The 16,472-nt window shown below is 41.3% G+C and overlaps 1 protein-coding gene across 9 annotated transcripts in view; it reads right to left on the bottom strand.

Annotated features, from left to right (window-relative positions):
* FRY (FRY microtubule binding protein) overlaps positions 1-16,472 on the bottom strand; it is a 540,327-nt gene that overhangs the window by 140,434 nt on the left and 383,421 nt on the right. For all 9 annotated transcript variants that reach the window (XM_024580787.4, XM_053920706.2, XM_053920710.2 and 6 more), the window contains 5 exons: positions 11,479-11,735; positions 10,865-11,011; positions 9,585-9,753; positions 8,158-8,248; positions 2,332-2,414 (listed from right to left, as the gene is read on the bottom strand). In XM_024580787.4, coding sequence (XP_024436555.2) covers positions 2,332-2,414; positions 8,158-8,248; positions 9,585-9,753; positions 10,865-11,011; positions 11,479-11,735 — 747 coding nt within the window. The remainder of the gene's footprint in view (positions 1-2,331; positions 2,415-8,157; positions 8,249-9,584; positions 9,754-10,864; positions 11,012-11,478; positions 11,736-16,472) is intronic.

Raw genomic sequence — 16,472 nt, forward strand, 5'->3', positions numbered from 1 at the left:
ATGATGTTGATGGTGATAGTAATAATAATAAAAGGAGACATTTGAACTAGCACAGAGTACTTTATGCCAGGCACTGGTCTACTCATTTCCAACATTAATAGTCCAATTAGTGGTATGAATTGTCCCTATTTTATAGAGGAGAAACTGAGGTTAAATGACTAGCCACCCTCCACATCTTCAAAATGCATTCACAGTAAGACCACTTTCCACCACCTCCATCATTAGAGCCCGAGTCTAAGCCACCACCTCTCTCACAGGACACTGGGGAACAGCCTCCTTATTGTATCCTGGCTTACACTCCTGCCCTTTTATAGTCTCTGTTCCAGAAAGCAGCCAGAGCCATCTTATGTTTTATTTTGTTTTACTTTATTTTGGTATAATTGACCAGAGCAACCCTTTTATTTACTAATTAAAAAAAATTTTCAGTCAATTTTTAAAAAATGCAGTAGATCAACATTTCAAGAACCTAATCTAAATATGTACTTGACAATGAAGTACATCTGAGTATGGAGTGAAACAGTTTTCAAAAAAGCCATTGAATGTATCATCTTCAAATACCCAAATAATGAATCACTTCTGTAGGCCTTTTGTTGAATAGAATCATAAACAAAAAAAATGAAGATTTATTACTATGAAAACAAATCTGTAGTACAGTGGTATGAATCCTGGTATTAAGCATAATCAGTTGAATCAAGTTAAGATGTTGAAAATCTAGTAAGAAATTTGCGTGTGTATGAAAGTCTGCAAGCCAGATGACTCAAGAGTAACTGAGATATCTAATTAGTTCGGCGAGACCAGATTTAAATCTTTCTTTTAGAAGGCAATTGCCAATTATAATTCTATGCCCAAGAGCCCAATTTTAAAAATTGTAAAAAGCAATCAAAAGTATGTTCAAGGAGCCATTTTTTCCAGCTCAATTTTGGCACCCCAAGGAGAAATGAAAAGGCAGCCATGACCATCACAGATGAAAACAAAATGAATATTTGTTATAGTGTTTTCACCAAATTCTATGTCCTATACCCAGAACTAAGAGACACTTTAAAGGAATAAAGTGGCAGTGATATTCCTAATGTAAAACTCATGGCCGCAGTGTGTTATGTTTTGTTACACAATGCTTGCCACACACTGGGGAAGTATTTGACTGCTTAATGTTTTCATGATTCAATTTTTCTGTACTCAAATTTTGGGTTACAAAATATTTTGCAGTAACCAGACTTTTTTTGAACCAACAGCTCTCCATTTCTTGGTGTTATTCTCCCCACCAGTATATCCACTCCCTCCTGGAATTCAGCCTGTGCTCCCGAGGTCTGTCAGGTGTTTGGATGATACTGACACAGACCCTGATGAGGCACAGAAGACAGGAAAATACAGATAACTTTCCTTTACCTAAGACTGACGGTTCTGGTAAAAAGTTTTAAAGGGACATAGCTGTAACTTTACCTAAGTTAGAGTTTGATAGTTACATATGGATTTTAGACAATTCTCCCATTGGTATTTTGAATGGCAGAAAATTTCCTATCTATGCAGTAAGGGGTAGAGAAGGGCAGCTGAATTGTGAGGTCAGTAGGACTACTTAGCTCTTACCCAACTCTGCACATTTTCCCATAAAACAAAGTGATTTAAAACAACAGCTATAAAGGCCCAAGGCACTGATTTACAAAATGAATCTAAAACATGAAATATCATCATATTTATGATTTTCACCAAAGTATACAAATAAATTCTACCAGTTACTTTACCAATTTTCTTAGCATACCTAAATGTCTTTGAATGCAGAATTTCTGTGACTTGTGACCAAGTAACACTCGTTATCTGATCAGTATCTACGGATGCTATCCAGGGCTCCAACAAAATCAAAGAAAGTGTTGAATTTTGGTTTTTGTCAACTTCCCAAGAAACAAAGAAATTTCTGTGGCAACTATATCTCACATTTTAGCACGGTTTTCATTTGGCAACCGAGACTATGCTTTTGAGAGACTTGAGAAAACAGACCCTATCCTGGGTGATTCACAAGATAATTGCAACATTGGTTTTCTAATGGGACAATTTCTTAAGAGCCTTTCCCCAACCACATCACCAGGGGAAAAAATGCCAAGAATATAAAAATGCAGACTTGAGTAGCAGATTGAAATTTTATAATTTTGATTTGTCCACTGCTTGACTTATTTTTCAGATGCTGACTCTATGCTCCTCTGCATAGTGGGATTAAGTGGTTATTTAATATTTATGGGCCCCTTTTTAGTAATTAGAATAAGAATAATCAAAATATTCATATTCCACTCTCCAACCATCTGGATTCCACTTGAAACCCTACAGCTTGGTGGTACTTACTTTTATCTTCATCATATGACCCTCCAGAGCTATTGCTGTATCTTGACTCCAGGCGAGTGTGGGCTCTGATGACGTTACTAAACCTTCAAATATAAGAATAGCCATCATGAAATACTGACCTGTGTTGTGGGTATGTGCTGTTTCTCATAAACACATTCTATTATTTAGTGGTTGAGTTTTTGGTAGCTAGTTCCAATGATGCTTTTCCTAAAGGAATACTATAAAAATTGCACCCTAAACATTTCTTTTTCCCTGGAGAGGGCCAGTGATCACCTTTACTCATAAGCAGAAGTTCAAACCTAGAACAGATAAACATTTTAAGTCTAATATTTGAATTGAACTAGAGAATTATAACATTTGTTTGGAAAGAAAATGGGGCGATACCGAATAATATACATCCCGTATTCACATGGTGGCCTGGCAGATGGTGGGTGGTCAGTAAATAAGTGCTGAATGAGAGTTCCGGCCAAGATGGAGACATAGGTAGAAACCCTACGATTCCTTGCACAACCAAAAGGAGAATAACAACCAATCTAAAATCAATAAACAACCAGAAGTGCCAGAAAACCAAACTGCATGGAACTCCAACAACCAAGGAATTAAAGAAACGATCAAACAGAACAACCAGACCAGTAAGAACCTGCAGTGAGGCAGCGGACCATGCAGGCAGGGCTGGCTGAAGGTGAAACTGAGATTCAAAGCTTGCTGTGGACTGCGGCGGTTGCTGCGGTGGGAGAAACTCCCAGTATTACACGAGAGCTTGTTGGAAAGTGGGCTAGAGATGAGCAGGTAAACGCCATTGTTCCCTCTCTGGCCCTTCCCCCACATAAGTGCCTCAGTACAGCAGAGAGGGTTGCCCTGCCCTGGTGAATACCTAAGGCCCCACTTCCTTACAACTTAACAGCTGCACCAAGACTAAGAAATATGGCCCAAATGAAAGAACAGAGCAAAACTTCAGAAAGAGAGCTAAGCTATGAGGAGATAGCCAACCTATCTGATGGAGAATTTAAAGCCCTGATAATCAAAATGCTCACAGAACTGACTGAGCTTGGTCGAAAGATGAAAAAACAAATGAAAGATACCCAAAATGAAACAGCAAAATATTCAGGGAACCAACAGTGACAGGAGGGAAACCAGGAATTAAAGCAACGATTTGGAACAAAAGGGAAAAATAAACATCCAACTGGAACAGAATGAAGAAACAAGAATTCAAAATAGTGAAGAGAGACTTAGGAACCTCTGGGACAACCTGAAACATTCCAATATCTGAATTATAGGTGTGGCAGAAGGAGAAGAACAACAGCAAGAAATTAAAAACTTATTTCAACAAATAATGAAGGAAAACTTCCCCAATGTGGCAAAGGAAATAGACTTCCAGGAAGTCCAGGAAGCTCAGAGAGTCCCAAAGAAGTTGGACCCAAGGAAGCACACACAAAGGCACATCATAATTAAGTTACACAAGATTAAACATAAGGAGAGAATCTTAAAAGTAGCAAGGGAAAAGGAGACAGTTACCTACAAAGGAGTTCCCATAAGACTATCAGCTGATTTCTCGAAAGAAACCATGCAGGCAAGAAGGGGCTGCAAAGAAGTATTCAATGTCATGAAAGGCAAGGATTGTACATCCAAGATTACTCTATCCAGCAAAGCTATTGTTTGGAATGGAGGAGCATACAAAGTGCTTCCCAGATGAGGTCAAGTTAAAGGAGTTCATCATCAAAAAACCATTATTATATGAAATGGTAAAGGGACTTAACTAAGAAAAGGAAGATGATCAAAACTATGAACAGTAAAATGACAACAAACTAACAACGATCAACAACTGAACCTAAAAAAATAAAAAAGCAAAACAAACCAAGCAAACAACTAGAACAGGAACAGATTCACAGAAATAGAGATCACATGGAGGGTTATCAGTGGAGAGGGGGAGGGAGGGAAAAGGGGGAAAAGGTACAGGGAATAAGAAGCATAAATGGTAGGTATAAAATAGACAGGGGGAGGTTAAGAATAGTATGGGAAATGTAGAAGCCAAAGAACTTATATGTATGACCCATGGACATGAACTAAGGTGGGGGGGAATGTCAGTGGGAGGAGTGTTACATGGCAGAAAGGAATAAAGGGGAGAAAAAAATGGGACAACTGTAATAATATAATCAATAAAATATATTAAGAAATCATATTTATTCTGATAATGGCAAGTTATAAACAATATGGGGAACCAAGACACCATTCAGCAAGAACAAAAACAGGGAGATGAAAGACTGTACACCTGGAGGTTTGCATAGGATACTCCTAGCTGCTCAGGTATTGTCACGTACTGTCATTTTACAGTTGTGTCCTGGAGGCCCAGGAAGGCCTATAGCATGGATGGTAATTCTCTTTTGCTTTTGCAGATGAATCTAAAGGACTGTTAGGTAGCATTTATGAGGACAAGGTGAAGTGGAGGAGGAAGCCACTTCCAGACAGCCTTTTTGTTCTGGAGAAGATGGAAAGCACAGTGAAGTGAAGTGCATGCTTGGCAAAGAAAAGATAAAAACTGACTCCCAAGAGTCAAATCTGTTTTTTCTTTTTGCTTCCCCGGGTTGGAAAGGATAATTTTGGTCCTGGGCCCTAGAGAAATTTCAAGGATTAAGTTGAATGAATAGTCTTTTAATGCTAAAAATACACAACCAGAAATATATCATAAAAATAACTCTGATAAGAGAAAAAAATAGGACAAAAATGTTCCCCAAGTTTTATCTGGATGATTTAGCTCAGATTAATACTTAGGAAACTGTCTGTAGATTATTGACCCCTATCCTTCTATGGTCGTAGATTGTCGGAAACTTACACAGCTAATGTTTATTGCTTTTAGTTCCCTATGAAAAATGCTTTCATGGAATTACAAATTTATAAAATAGGGTTTTATTAGGGGTTGGTGTATTGAAAATTACAGAGCTGTTTCTGCATATTTTAAAAACTGCTTGGAACTGCAATTTTAATAAAAAGGTGTGTTTACTTTGCTGCTTAATTTTAAAAAATTACAAGATAAACCCTTCTTTGAGTTTAGAGTTACTTTCTATCAGTACTTTCTGATGAATTGTTTGTTTATGTTGATGTACTGAAAGTTATGAAATTCACTGTAGTTTTCCTTTTTACTTTGGCTATTGAAGAACTCAAGGTCAGGATAATATTAACTTTTAGTAGTTCTCCTTAGCACTTTTGACACAACCATTTCATTCTCCTCTTAACTTGGCTCTTATTCTTTTACCCTTTTTTTAATGGTTCTTTTACTATAAGCTGCCTGAATTTTGTGTCAGTAGGTATGGCATTATTAAATATTTTTGAATAACATCAGTGAACAGTCCGTCCAGTCACAAATCACACTGCATCAGAGCTCTACTTTGTACAACTCCATGGCGCCCCCTGGAGCCCAGCAGTGTATTCTGGTCACAAGTATCCCCAGTGCGACAAGTAACAGTAGCCAAATCAGTATTTCTGACCGTTCTTATCTCTGTAGATTCTTTGTCTACAAGGATTGTAAAGAACAGAATTGTCTTCTGTAGTGGAATTAGCAAGAGAGAGGAAGAAAGTGGGCTAGGTGGTGTTTGGACAGCTTATCTACTTCTGGGGCTATGATGATTCTTCAATTTTTATTCACATATTGAAACATTTAAAAATGCCTACTATGTGCAGCACTGTAGGCTAATCATTAAGGACAGAAATATGTGTAAGAGATACATGGTCTCTGTTTTCCATGAATTAAAATCTAGTGGTCAAAACAAGTATGTGTGCAAGTAACTAAATCAACATGTCAGGGTCTACAAGGAAGGAAGCTGATAAGCAGGTTGAAGAGACAAAGGTGTCACAGGGCACAGTCTGCTTCCATAGACAGGAGACCACATTAGAGAAATAGGGGAGGTGGAGTACAGGAGCAATGGAACAGTGGTATCCTCTGGGATTCGTATTCACATACATGTGATCTTGTGTATAAATATGATCAACCAATTTATCTACAGGTAGATAAATTGATAGCATGAAAAAATTAGATATGTAGGAATATGTATAAAATATAGGTAAATACCTGCACTAGAATTTCCAGTGGCCAACAGAGACACAGCAACAGAGGAGAAAGTCAAGAGCTAGACAAGAAAGCATCTCTTAAAGATGATCTGTTCTCAATATTATAGAGAGAGCTGGTTCTTCATTTTCAAGGCCACTTCTAAAAACTTAGGCAGGACACTTAGAACTCTGGCTCTAAAGGGGCTTCTATGACATTGAAATTAAGAACAATCTAACAATAGCTGTGGGGGGGGACAGTGGGGAGAAGGGTTTTCAGGAACTACTATAAAGGACACATGGACGAAACCAAGGGGGAGGGTAGAAACAAGGGAGGGAGGGAGGTTTGGCTGTGGTGGAAGGGAATGGTGGGGAGAAAATGTAGACAACTGTAATTGAACAACAATAGAAAAATTAAAAAAATAAAGTAATTTAGAAAGATTGAAAATAAAAAAAAATAAAGGGGCCTCTATAGTGAGATGTTAATATGTAAAAAGGTAGCACCTTTCTACCCCAGATAAAGTTAAGATGAACCGTTTAGACTAGACAACAAATGATAAAGAATGTCCTACTCCAGCTAGAAAGTAGAAACATCATTAGAGAAATAATTTTTTATTTTTACCATGAGGTAGTTTCCCAAACAAGGCACTAGCCAATATAGATTAAAAAATCACAGGTTAATTACTAATGTTGTACTGCCACTGACACATGGAGTATGAAAAGCTTCATTCATTTCTGAGAAAGAAAGGGCTTTCTTAGGGAGCTATGAAGGACAAGGCCTACAACTCATTATCTATTAAGTTTGGGCTTTTGCCCTGAAGGAAGCTCACATTGATGAGCCTCTGCTTAAAGGCAGTGCAGCCACTTAGCAGTGCACATGTTGAAACAGAGAATGAACCTTCGCAACTGCAGTTGCAGGCAGCCTGATGTCAGAGTCTCACACCTGCAGCCTCTGCCTTGTGCCCAGCAGGCAATCCGAGGACAGCCATCATGCCTGCAGGGGATTCCGGGCTGATGTATTTTCATGATTTAATCCATTGCATTCTCTCCTACATGAATGTGTCTCACCCTTGTTATTCATTTCACTAGAAAACACTCAGCCTAAGCAGTTTTCAACACCATGGAATCATCCTCAATTTTATTTTTTAATTTGAGTCCTGTTGATCTCTTTTGGTTGTGTCTCTGCTGTTCACAATCAACTAGGAAAGTGATCCAGGTTTTATTTACTTTTGAGTAGGTCCTGGGCATTGAAGGCAGAGATGTGGACAAAAGAAATATTATCATCAAAGAACCTATGGGAAGAGGACTGAGACTTGTTTGAGTAGAGAAAGGCAGTGCTCTTGGTTAACCAAGACATGACAAAGTAAAGGTAGAATGGGAATGATGATGTTTCATAAAATTCAGTTCAAGAAAACTACTCTGTCTTTAAGAAATTACTCACCACTCAGATTTGAAAACTTCACATGGAAAAGCCCACTGATTCCAGATGCTCTTTGCCCACTAGCAGGACAACTGGTGGATTTGTTTAGCCCTAAGATGAGTGGGAGTCAGCCACCAGAACAACATCCCTCTAACCTTTCTCTTCTCTGGCTCTCCTCAGGAAGAAGTCCTTATCTTCAGGGACACACAGAGCAGAGTTAGCAAATCAATCTGTGTTTCTAAGAACAAAGAAGGATTTGTATGTGTGTGTGCATATGAGATTTATGAAGCCTACAATTTTTTATTGCTGCCTCTGTACAGATTACTGTTGAAAGTTAAAGTGGATATTAAGCCAATTTGTACACAAACCTCTCATCAGACTCTTTCAAGATCTTGCCCTCCTCGGCATCTGGGAAACTGTCCTGGCCGGCAACCACGGTGTTGCTGCTAGAAGTGGTTCCTGTGGGTTAGAAGGAGTACACTTAGGAAAAAAATGCTTATGGAGGGTTCAAGCTCAAGTCTGAAGTATTCCAGGAAAGGATTTCCTGTGAAATCTCATGTTTGAAGGACTCCTTCTATCTTCTGCACAATCTCAGACATTCTAAACAAACTCTAAGCCCACACCACTGAAATGGGAGAATCCCAGGCATCTGTTATGGTCAAACCTAATTCCTGAACTCTCCTATAAACTTAGGCTACAGCCTTCCTGAAACCCTTTGTTAGGTAATGAGCTTGCTTATTTGCAGTGGCATCCCTGCTGTTTAGCATTTCTGGGTCCAGGATTTATTGTGCTAATGTTAATGAAGCAAGTCCAAGCTCCTAGAGCGTCTGCCCCTAGGCTACTGCTTGTCTGCAGGAATGCTGCTCTGGAAGGAGACCGTGTGGCAAACAGAGGCTGTGAGAGACTAGGGCAGGGGAGAGATTTGAAGGCAGTCATGGTATCAGATAAACCAAAGCGAAGCTGGCTTCGGCGAATCTGAGGAGGATGGTATATATTTTATAAATGATGCTGAAAGGTCAATTTATTGATGTGATAATACTGTTGGCATTTTAGTCAATCCTGAGAGAATATTCACCAAGGGAATCCTGTAGACACAAGAAGGAAGGTACAGAACTGAGACTCCTAAATGACTGAGGTGTCGTGCCTGGGGTCAGCCTGAAGCACAAAGGTCTGGGCATGTGAGCACTTGGGCCACCTACAGTCAGTCATCCTTATAAAATCATTTCACTAACCCAACAGTGCCCTTAAGAGTCTCAGCTATTCCTAAGCCATCTCTCTGTTTTAAAAGTTATTTTTCAGTTACAGTTGTCATGCAATATTATGTTAGTTTCAGGTATACAACATAATAATCATTATGTTGACATTTATATACCTTATGAAGTGACCACCCCATAAATCTAGTATCCACCTGAAACCATACATAGTTATTATAATATTATTAACTGTATTCCCTATGCTGTACTCCCTGTGACTATTTTAAAACTGTCAGTTTGTACTTCTTAATCCTTTCACCTTTTCACCCAGCCCCACTCCCTTCTGGCAACCATCAGTTTGTTCTGTTTTGTCTGTCTATTTTGTTTTTAGATTTCACATACAAGTAAGATCATATGGTATTTGTCTCTGACTTATTTCACTTGGCATAATGTCTTCTAGGTCCATCTACACTGTTGCAATTTAAGCCACCTCTTAAAGGAAAACATACACCAGAATCAGAAGTAACAACACACATGCGTATCCTTTTAGTGCTCTCCACAAAGGACCATTGGGACCCGGACAGGCTGTGAGCCCGGCCTACCGGAGGCTGCTGCGGCGGCCCTGCTACTGGCCGCAAAGCGATAGAAGGGTGGGCTGTCACAGTGCTGGACCACAGGGTTCACTGGCTCCGTCTGCTGCAGCTCAAAGAGCAGCTCCTCCATGGTTTGGATGGTGTTGTTCCGGCACAGGTATATCACCACCTTCTTAATCTGAGAATGAAACAGAATACAGGGCATTTCCCAGAGCCTCATGTAACAGTGCTGGGCCGTGGGCAGCAGAGACCCGGCCCCACTCCCTTCCACGCAGTGCTTTCACCCTGGTAGCTCGGCTTCCTGCTCCAGGTTGATCCTAGCGTGCGGATGGAAATTCACTTGTACACGTGCATGGCTGATGGGAGTGTGTATGAAAAGACGTCCCTTTCTAGTGGCTAAGTTTATGAAAAGTTACTTTTGGGGCCTATGAATTCTTTAAAAAAGATAAAGAACTTGCTTATCTTGAGAAAGGGTTTTATTTATACAAACCATAGGGGAAAAGTGTGAGCTATTTTTGTTTGAAAAGGAATCCAGTACCCTGCTATTCTCTTTTCCCCTAGAAACAAATGAATTTTAGTTTTTTGGGTGATTTTACATTTTAAAAGTGACTCTGGAGTAAAGCTCTGTGTTATTGGAGCCTTCAGAGTGAAACTCAAGGTGCCAGAGCTTCAATGAGGCTAGTGTGGCTTAAGACCCCAGGCGGGCTTTCAGCCTCTCAGGAAACAAGGACACACAAATGTCAAGTAAGTTGGAGCTTAAAATGATGTCATTTTTGGTGATTATATCACTTTTGACTACAAACAGGAAATACTGGGCATCTCAGAAAGATTTCTCTCTGCTTGGTTCTCTCTTCTACCAATGAAATCTGAAGAGAAAACTCCAAATATTCTGCATTTTAGTCTGTTTCAAGAGCGTCAAAAGGTAAACATGAAACACTTTTATTAGAAATAATATGTTTTACTTAGTTTCTGTTACATAATGGGTCTAATGTTTACAGAAGGCAGCTTTCAGCAACTGCTAGAAAAACATTCACCCCTAAAGTCATAGGCTTCTGTGTCCAAAGGCTTGGCAAGAGGGTGGCAGAGGTGTCACTAGGACATGCAACTTGTCTCTCAGGGGGCAGAAGGGACCTTTTGTGCAACATGTAGTTGAGCTCATGGGAGATGAGCGCGGCTGACAACAATTAGACGGATCTATTTCATTTGGAGCAGAGGGCACATCTGACTTGGGTTTGCAGGTGGATCCATCAACAGGAGTAATGCCCATCAGGAGCCTGGGGGCCACTTACGTAGGGCAGGAGAAGGGTGTCACTGCTGACCCCACACAGGCTGATCAGGAACTGCAGGGTGACCCTCAAGTTGTTACTCCACTTCTCATTGTTGGCTAGTGCGTTCCAAGCGTTTTCCATTTCTGGCCCAGGAACTTCATCCCCGTACTGCAACAAGCAAAAGGAACATTGGCCCAAGAGACACGCGGGAAAACGCAGGGATGCAAAATGTTCAATTATACCTCGTTTTAAGGGTCACAGCCCTCTGAAAACAATAACAAGGGGAAAGAAACATGGCCATCCACCAGGAAGATGCCATGTTCAGCAATTTATAATGCACAAATTAGTATACACAATGCTTGCTCATGTTATTAAAAATGTTAGGCTTCTTATTTCATTATAATTTAAAAATTATGGTAAAACACATGTAACATAAATTTTATCACTTTAATCACTTTTAAGTGTACAGTTGGATGGCATTAAGTACATTCACATTGTTGTGCAGCCATCACCATCACCCATTCCCCAATCACGTGGTTTTTAATGACAAGTGCCACTCTGCCTGGGTTGGCAGCCTGGGTTTGATGAACCCAGATCTTCTGGGACAGTGGAGCCGTGTTACGGAGGCACAGTACCTTGGCAGTCATGTACATGAGGTTATTCAGGACCAGAGATGTAGCTTCTGGGGAGCCCCAGCCATTCCCTTTCAGCCCATGAGAAGTGTTCACTTCTCCTTCCTGGTCCTTGCTGTCATCTTCTGGGCTACTGGGGCTTGACCCTGGGAGAAGGAGTCTGCTGTCCACCAGTTCGATGTTGCGCAGCCAGGGCAGCAGGTAAGTGAGCATGATCTGCCGCCCGTTCGGGTGCGTGGTGGGGAATCGCTGGCTAACCTCTAGAGAGAAAGGCGATGATGGAGAGCCATGTGTTATGGCACCAAAATAAACTAAAACATTAACATCACTGACAGGTAGCATGGGGCCTTCAGTTTACAAAGCATTTGTATACACAGCAGCTCCGCAAGGCCATGAAATCTTAAAGCCGAGGCTTGTTCTCTAGCCTCTCCCTTCATATCTGGTGCCCTGGGGGAAAAGCGAGAGAGCAGGGTGGGAAGATCACGGCTTGGTGAGAGTGAAGTGAGGTGGAGGCCTCCTGAATTCAAATCCACTGCTGATAGAAGAGGCACATTACAGTGGACAGAATAAGGGACTTGGGATCAGAAGGACACGTGATTAGATAGAGTTCCTCCACACAATAGCTGCATGAGACTCTGGGTTAGTTACTTAACTTCTTTCTTTCTCAGTTTCCTCATCTGTCAAATGCGGCTACTAGGGTACCACACGGGGCTATTGTGAGGATTACAGATAGAATCATAATGTATAGAACATGTCCAGCATGGTACCTGTAATTTTCAGGCTCTAAATAAACAGTGGTTAGTACTATGAGAACAGAGGCTGTCTTTCCACTGCACCAAAATCATCCAGAGCATCTTCCATGCACTATTAGCTGTTACAAAGTAGGATGTGAACCTCCAGAAGGAACCAAGCCAGCGCATAGACTCCTGTTTGTGGAGTCCACTTGAAAGCTGCCGACTGTGTGGAAGGTGCATTCTCAGTGCGGGGCTTTGTTTCACGACATAAATGAGTCAAATAAAAGGCAAACTACGTGGCCAGCCCAGTCATTTCACCATGCCTTTCTCTGGTAGCACTTTTGCATGAGTTCACAGCCAGCAGCGTTTTATTTTCATAACTGAAACAAGCTTTCCATAGAAAAAAAGCACAGCTTTATGTATGTGCTGCAAGCTCTACCATTACCTCTGATTTCTAGCATCTAGAAAAGAAACCCTTTCATCCTAAGGGAAATGAGAAAGCTGGTCTGAGGCGCTTACTACCCACCATGGGAGAGAATCTCATTTAGGGAGCTCAGGGTTGCTAAGCAATAGAACAGCACAGTAGTCAGCAATTACACCAAGAAAACCCACTGGATCCCTGACACTGTATCTTTAACTGATTTGGCTCTTTTCCTAAAATCACAATTACAACTTTTTACTTTGAAGAATAAGAGTATATGTATTTAATGCTGTGCCACAAGAATCAGACAGGGTTAAGTTGTTAGCTTTCATATGGGTCAAAATATCAAAATTTATTCAATACCTAATTTCTAAAATTTATGGGTGTGATGATTGCTGTTATGGACTTTTATGACACATGTTCGGATCCGTGTAAAATCCTGTCAGTCATTCATTCCAACACATGGGCCCTTTCCTTGGAGTGCAGCCCTGTGCTGGGCAGAGAAAGCAGATGGAAACCTCTGTTTCAGCCCTGAGCAGGAGGCCCTGACACCAGTTATGCTGACGGATAACTCTGGGGTGACAAATGACACACAGAGGCACAGAGTGCTTTGGGGGTTCCATGGAGAAAAAGGACTTCTGGTTACAAAGATTCAGGGGATTTTTATGGCAAAAGAATGGCTTAAACTCTACTGGAAAGGACTAGGACTTTGGAAGGAATAAACCTTTGAATCAAAAGGACAATCGCTATTAAGAATATCTGTCATCTTTCAATAATGGTATGAAAATCTATAGACTTTTTGTAGCAACAATCAACTTTCAATACATCACATAGTTTGCTTGCTTATGATGTTTATGGCATCTTGTCTGTCAGACAGAAGATCTGAGAGGGTGGGGACGTCTGTCTGAGGTACCCCGGGCATCTTGATAAGGGTCTGAATTGTAGAGGAGTTTTTGAAGAAAAATGAGGAAAAGAATGCCCCAGACACGACCCCTACCCCCTACTGCCCCACCTCTCCAGAAACAAGTTAAATAAAATGTGAGACGATGTCAGTGGACTGCCATATACATTTTCCAGCTCCTTTAGGAAGGACCTGAATAACTTGCCTGGCTGCTCATGAGGAATTAAGTCATTTGAAATTATAGGCAATAAAAATCTCAGCACAGGGTTTTTAATAGTAAAGGCAGTAAAAACAAGACCTAGGGATCTATTATAAATGCTTTATTTTTTATATTATTTTTAAAAAGTTATTCCTCATAAATCAAAATAGCTAAAAGGTCAATTCTTGAAGAAAATTGCCTGCAACTTATCATCTGAGCTTCTTTTCTTGTTAAACTTGCCATAATATTTATTTCCCCTCTCCCCAACTGTCAGATTCACCCCTCTACTAGCTCCTCCCTCTCAGCCAATAAACTTGCTCAAAGCAAACCTCACTCATCCTCTGACTCTGCACCTTCCTGTGGCCCCATCCTCCCTGTTTTCTTCTTTTTCAACTGAAGGCTGAGATTTGGCTTCTGCTGCTATGTCTCCATGGAAACTGCTAACAGTTACCAATGAATTGAGAAATCCAGAGGGTAATTCTGATAATTTTAGAGCTTATCTTGTAGGTCTAAATGTAGCCACTCCATTTGTGGTTGTGGACTGCTTGCTCCCTCCTCCTGAGTCCTTTTTTTACCCCAAGGTTTCCATTAGCCCACCTAGATGATGGGTCTAGGTGTCCTCTCTGAACGTGCCTCCATGCCCTCTGTCCCTTGCCCTTCCTTGGCCCAACGCTTGGACGTTGGGTGTCAAGGTTCTTTCTCTCACTCTGGGCTCTCTCCATTCACAATCTCATTTGTCCCCATGTTTCTAAATCCTTCTATTCTTCCATGAGTTGCTAATGCCAACCTCCCCTTGACCCTAGTCTGTCTATACAGAGGCCTACACTCAATATCCCAAGCTGAGCTCACGCTCCCTACCTAGCCCTAAACCTCCTTTTCTCCCCAGTGGCTCTGGGCATGGGGCCATCTCCACTGGCCTCGCAGATGTGCACAGGCACTCCCCTCTGCACCCCACCGAGGAGCTCTTTACCCTGCTCTCTCCTCTCCACTTGCCCTGGGCTTAGTTCTGGTCTTTGTAACTTCCTCCTTGGGTGACTGTCATCATTTCTCAACTGGTCTCCTGTCTCTAAACCTTAACGAGCCTTCCACACTGCAGCCCACCTTTTAAAATGCATTCTAATCTGTCCCTTACTCCTGTTGTTTGAATCTAACCAGTGGCTTTCAAAACCCAAACACTTTGCCTGGACACCCTCCCTGTTCACAGGGCTCTGAGGGGTTTCAAGGAGGACAGGAAGATCACTGGCCTCTAAACTCCTTAGGGAGCAATATGAGGCCTTCCAACATTTGACTCCTGCCTCTGTTTGTCTGTGACTTTCCCCCGTTCCTGTATATATTATGTCAGCCAAATTGACCAATATATAATCTTTCAAATGCCAGCTGCTATTTGACACCTCTCAGCAAATGCATATGCTATTTCCTCGGTCTGCAGTGCTTACCTACTTGCCAACTGTAATGTCAACTACTTGTCTGCTTTGCAAATTTCTCCTCTTCTTTTCAACTGCAGCTCAGGCATCCCCTTGTCTGGGAAGACTTTGTTGATGTTCCTGGCCCAGTAATTAACCAGTCCTTCATCTTCTAACAGAATATGCTTTTTTATTGCACTTCCTGGACTGTACCCTAACCATGCAATTACACATCTTACTTTTTACTAACCTGTGAACCTTTGATTGGAGAGACTGTTTTATTTACCACTGTATTCTGAGGACCTGGCATAGAGGTGGCACTCAACTCTTGGTGGAAGGAAATAAAAATAAAATTTAGTTTTCCGAGAAGAGAATTAATTTATCAAAAAGGATTTTCTGCCCTAGCTGGTGTGGCTCAGTGGATTGAGTGCCAGTGGCAAACCAAAGGGTCGCCGGTGCAATTCCCAGCCAGGGCACATGCCTGGGTTGCGGGCCAGGTCCCCAGTGGGGGGCACACGAGAGAGGCAACCACACGTTGATGTTTCTTTCCCTCCCTTTCTTCCTCCCTTCCCCGCTCTCTAAAAATAAATAAAACCCTTTTTTTAAAAAAGGATTTTCTTGAATCCCCCCACTGTCAAGCACAATGCAAGGATGTGGCTGACCCTGTCTTAGAGAGATGGAGTTTTTTCAATGTAGTATATTTTAAATAGGTCTTAAGGAAGACTAAGAGTTGGAAGATGAAGAGAAGGGCTGTTTCCAGCCGAGCAGGGATTTACAAAAGGGACTGGTATACTGGTAAAAGGTTATGTGAGAAAGGAGCAGAGGGTTCTTGGGTGAAAGGCAGAAAGCAAGTTTGGAAGAGAAGGTGTCTTACAGATGAAAGAGTTCCAATTTTATAGCACTGGCTTTGGGAAAAGACACCTCGATTTAATTCTGATTTGGATCCCTCCTCACTACATGGTCTTGAGCAAATTAGTGAACATCTCTAAGCCTTAGCTTCTCGCCTGTAAAATAGAAATAATGGTTCTAATGGTAGTGGTAGTGACAACCCCATGACAGGACTGGGCTAATCACTTGATTTTTATTAGCTCATTTTAATCCTCACATCCTATGAGGGAGTTTTTATTGCAGACAAGGTGACGGAGTTTAGAGGCTCTGTGAACTGACCGTGGTCCAACAGCTAGTGCACGGCAGGGCCAGTGATGAACCGAGGCTGCCTGACTCCGGAGCTTCACTCCTAACTTCTATTGATGAGTTTAAGAGTTGATTAGAAGTGAAATATATATAAAGTGCCTAGCACAGAGCCTGGCACATGTTAACCACTCAATAGATGGAAGCT

Source organism: Desmodus rotundus, chromosome 3 (assembly GCF_022682495.2).
Source record: "Desmodus rotundus isolate HL8 chromosome 3, HLdesRot8A.1, whole genome shotgun sequence".
NCBI classification, from domain to species: domain Eukaryota; kingdom Metazoa; phylum Chordata; class Mammalia; order Chiroptera; family Phyllostomidae; genus Desmodus; species Desmodus rotundus.